The sequence below is a fragment of the Sardina pilchardus genome, chromosome 6 (genome assembly GCF_963854185.1).
Source record: "Sardina pilchardus chromosome 6, fSarPil1.1, whole genome shotgun sequence".
Taxonomy (NCBI): domain Eukaryota; kingdom Metazoa; phylum Chordata; class Actinopteri; order Clupeiformes; family Clupeidae; genus Sardina; species Sardina pilchardus.
In genome coordinates, this window is record NC_084999.1 from 24,864,478 (window position 1) to 24,869,610 (window position 5,133).

At 40.4% G+C, this 5,133-nt stretch overlaps 1 protein-coding gene across 1 annotated transcript; it reads right to left on the reverse strand.

Moving 5' to 3' along the window:
• Positions 1-2,261: 2,261 nt before the first annotated feature.
• Positions 2,262-4,276, reverse strand: si:ch211-198c19.1 (uncharacterized protein LOC100151013 homolog). Its single transcript, XM_062537785.1, has 2 exons — positions 3,933-4,276; positions 2,262-3,509 (listed from the first exon to the last, which is right to left on the reverse strand). Exon 2 carries the CDS (start codon positions 3,506-3,508, stop codon positions 2,912-2,914), a length of 597 nt encoding a protein of 198 aa, XP_062393769.1. The 5' UTR covers position 3,509; positions 3,933-4,276; the 3' UTR covers positions 2,262-2,911.
• Positions 4,277-5,133: the final 857 nt, after the last annotated feature.

Genomic DNA, 5,133 nt, shown 5'->3' on the forward strand with positions numbered 1-5,133 from the left:
GTGTGTGTGTGTGTGCGTGTGCGCATGTGTATGGTAAGCGTAGGGGGCACACACACCTTACATTACTTCTCGGTTTAGGTGATATTTATGTTGTTATGGTTATAAGAATAACTGTCTCACATTGCATTCCAACTACAAATTACAACTATGTTTACTTGTCTAATTACAATAAAGTTGAATCTAATCTACTATCATCACATGCCTGAAGGAGATATGACTGCATTACTCATTTACGTAGAGGGGGATATATAACAGCCTCATTTATTTCAGTGTGAACGCCTTGAGATGTTTGCAGCATTTAGGATTAAATTTCTATGTAGGCTAATAATATGGCTGACACATATTGAATACATAGACAGTGGTCCATGAAAAAACAAAAAACATAAACATTATTATTTAAAGAAAGTTTGCAAAACAAAGGTGGTAAATGCATTGGTAAAAACAGCAAATTATGTGTGGCTGATCCTCATCAGTATACATAAAAATTAACAAAATAATTGTTAATGTCAATAAAGTAATAATAATCTATAAACTCAGTCTGAATTTGCTGTCTCAGACTAAATGTGTGCATGTCAAATAAATATCAATATCTTCCAATTATATAATCATTTGTCCTCATCTCAAAACTGAAATCCAATTTGGCCGCATATTTATTAGCATGAGCAAGGCACAGACATATTTGGTCTAGTGTTTGGCCTGGCAGTCCGCTGCTAGACTATGGCTCCTACACTTGGATATTGAGGATCAGAGGGAAGAAATGGCATCACTTAGTATTCAAATTGAGTTTCAAAAACGTCGAAGGTCAACGGCATCCAAACTGATTTGCAATGAAGTACTTCACACTCAGCGATTTCCTTTCATTGAGAATGTGAGGCATTTGTGCATCAGATGAAGTGACAGAGTCAAAGATTAACAGTGCACAAAAGTTCAAATAGTATCTCGGTGTAAACACAGGCAAAATGAATTGGAGGTAAACAATCACAGGAGGACCATCCAGCTAGTGTTTTATAGATAAGATAGTCAGAAATCTACGACAGCCTATGGGAAGAATCTTGGGTTGAGCTTCAAGTTGGAGGATCCAAAACACTACTCATCCCACTGTCACCAAAACATAATATCATTATAGCTTGCAGGGGAGTTGACATCAAATTGCTCATGTCACTGTGACTACTTCCAGACCTAGTCAGCCCCTCAACCTATAACATTATGGATAAATCAAACTCATTCACATTATGGCTATATCAGCCCCTCATCCTATAACATTATGGATATATCAAATTCATCCTATAACATATCTTAAATTAAGAGGAAAAAAAAAAGATTTATAAGATTTATAAGTGTAGCAGCTTCAACTGTTTTGCAAGCATTTTGTAATGGTGGTCTGCATACAGATCATTTGAACTGTTTAGCATCAAAATCTATGTCTTTGATGGGTGCATTCACATTTCATGTTTTTATCTGAATAAAGGGCCTATCGGATTGAAAATGAAAGTCTAATAAGACTAAATAACGATGAAACATCTGAACATATGTAAATCAACAACTGTATGTTATGGGTAATTATACATTACAGTAAAGAGCATTGTCTTTCTGTCTTGCATATCCCATTTCTTCTCTGACTGGTCACGTAAAGATTTAAAATGCATCCAATTATCCAAAGTGACTTTTATTTACTATTCTGAAGTGGTGTGCAAAGACTGGTAAGTCTGTGTGTGTGTTTTGTCTGTGTGTGTGTTTTGTGATGTATGTATAACATCATGTTGGCCATCATGTGAGCATGAATTGTTTAATCGTCATGATTGCTCTAGCGTAGCACAGTCAAATAGGTTGTGTCAAAGTTTCATTTTAGAACTAGAACTTTTGGTCGACAATTCCTGGAACATCAGGGCGCATGAGACCGGTCTCTGCATGCTACTTTGTGCCAAGTTCATGTCAGTTTGCTATGTTGCATTAGTGTCTTGTGCCAGTGTCTCAAATAAATGTCAACGAAGCCAAAGACAAATGCTTGACTCAAGAAATCACTTCACTACTTATATTTGTTGTTTTGAGAAAGACAAAAACTAGGCCTTTTTAAGCTTTGTCATCTGTGTCATCTATACTGCAGGTTTAGACGTTATGGTGCATCTGCAACTGTAGCACATTCGGGGATGTAGTTAGACTGCCGTCAACATAAAATATACAAAAAAGACTATTTGTGGAAAGAAAGGGAACAGTTGGTGGGGAAAAACACACACACACACACACACACACACACACACACACACACACAACGAAGATTTACTAAATGCAATTTCCAGGTGCTCATGTTAATGTCATACATAAGTTTAAGTAGGAAGTAATCCACTGGCAGTACACTCATTTTTAATGCATCCCATCACCTCCCTCAGTCACTACCACCAGCACCACCAATCACTTAGTCATGACAGGACTATGGGAGAAAAGAACAAGAGAATTGCATCGCCCTTTCCAGGCAAACCTCCAGCGACAGCACTCTCACAATGAATAAACAAGTAGCTCAGTCATCAAGTCAACCTGTCAATTAAAGGCTGTTCCTACAGAGCTCAGCCTGATACTTTCGACTGCTAAGCAAGAGGCTATACATTTTGTTCAATGTAGTCAGAAGCGAAATGGAAAGTCATGGCTCAGTTTAGCTATCATATATCAGTGTAGCATTTGACACAAGCATGTAAGTGAACAATAGAGTATATGTTGAACAGTTCCCAACTGGGGTCTCACAAAATCAATGCAAGTCTGTAACAGCAAAGCATTTCATCAATTTCAGACAGTCTGATTAGGCTTCAGACAAATGGTCACTCACTGTTGTGTGATTGTCAGATGATTATACGAATATTAGACATTGTTGTGAACAATATTATGACAAACATGGCATCTAATGTTTGAATGACATCTATCACATAATTTCATCATAGCGATTGTTGTTGGATTGCACAATTGCTAAGTGCCACTCTCTAGAGGGAGATTGATGCAAAGCCCTCTTATGTCTGAGATCAGAAACGAGAGACGGTCCAATCAGGTAGGTCTGCGAGCTCTCGTAGTGAGCCGAGACATAGATCTCCTCGATGAGATTCTTGTTGGAGAAATACTTCACCAGAAGTCTGTCCATGTTGCTGAGCTTGTCGTGTTTATCGTAGTACCTCCTGACCTCGTCTGGCAGATCCTCAGCATGCTTGTAGTTGAGGTTTCCCAGGCTGTAGTAGGCGTATTCGCCGTGTTTGTCCAGTTTAGGAAGCAGAGCACCACCCTTGCCTCTGTTCCTGAAGTAGTGGAAGCCATATTCCCCAGCTTTGGGGTTACAGAGGGCCACCATGTTGTTGTCGACACAATTCTGCACGTACCAGAGCAGGAGTACATAGCCATGCCTGGGTGGTGGAAGGCCAAAGCCTGTGTCGTTCAGCTCCTTCACCGTGTTCAGAGTCCTCAGAGAGGAGGCTGCTCCAGTGAGTGACAGCAGGACACAAGTGAGGAGAACCAGCTGATACACCGCCATTCTTTTGCAGGAGTAGAGGAATTATACATAACGTTAGTTAAAACACGGCGCTGTCTCATTTTATGGTGTCCAAGTGACTAGACTAGGCTAGAAGATCTGTTTGGGTAGAGACGACTTTGTGATATTTCTGAGGGACGGACATCATCGTGAAGAATCACAAGAGAACTATCATGAGTATCATCGTCACTGTCTGAAGGTAAATTTAATTTTTGGTTTGATGTCATTTGATTTACATACAATGGCTTCGATTCCATGGCTATACATTTATGTACCAAAATGTACCTCAACTAAACAAACTCTAATGTTAGCACATGTCTAAAGCATTAGTTTTCATCCAATCTGTAAAAACCTCGGCGAATAATGTATTTACAGTGTATACAGCGAAAAGGTATATAAAATGTTGATCAAATTCTGTCTCTCTTACCTCTCTCTTTCAGTGGAGGTCTTTCACAGTTTTTTCTTACTGACTCTGAACTGATGTGTAAATCTTGGCTGTGGTTTCTTTTTATAGAGCAACACCCTGTTCCACTTCACTTTTCTCCACTCTGTCTCACAAGTTGCAAAGTTGCACTTCTCTGCATCATCCTGTGACTGACAACATAACACAGCCCCTGGTTGCTGTCATGAGTGACCCCCTGCAATCTCCAACTGACAAATAAAACCCCCTGAAACCTCTTGGTTTTTCAACGCAGTCTATTTCAGCAGAGAAAATGCTAATCAAAAGATGATGAAGACGCCAGAATATGATGTCCTCCCTAATGCGTCATGGGTGAGTAGGAAGAAGCATGCAATGAGAGACACAGGTGCAGAGCCGAGGAAGAGCCTGCATTTGCATTTTTGTTCAGCTTGAAGAGATATGAGCACCAGAGGACTGGATTTATGTTATATAATATTCTGAAACATGTTGGTAATACTGCGCTGGCCCGGGGGAGAACATCACGGCTCAGATGGCAGGGTGTCAGGAGGAAGCTACTGTATGTATGTGCTTAGCTGATGAATGTCCAATAGCGCCCCATACATGTGATATCTTTACCATACTTTCATACCATGAATAAAATATGAATGGTTCCTTTGTGTTCAGTCACTTTCATACAGACATGTGAAAAAAAGTCCATAATAGAGAGACACATGAGTGAGAGAGTGTGTGTGTGTGAGAGAGACCAAGAGAGAGAGAGAGAGAGAGAGAGCTTTTTTGCTTTTCTCCCTGTTCAAGAATACTGTACGCTTGCACTTCTTACTGTTAGCTCACTCCCAAATCCCAATGTCATATCAAAGGCTCTCTACTACGTTATAAATAGATTATACTTTTAAATGATCCCGGTGGTGCAAACAAACGAGGCTCTTGCACGGAGGTGGAAGGGGGAGAGAGAGGCATTAGCATTTCATTTGCAAAGATTTAACACCAAATTAGGTTTCGTCTGGATGCATATGCCCCCCCCCCCCCCCCCATCCTTCCACCCTCCAGTATGCTCTGCTTACACAGATAGGTAATCACCAAAGCAACAAGCTATGTGCACCCTGCTCTTGTGTTGTGCCTTTGATTTGACTGCTTTGAACAGCTAGAACCAGCAGCAGGATTGCATAGTGAAAGCCCAGCCCACTCACAGAGACCCCCACCCCCAGCC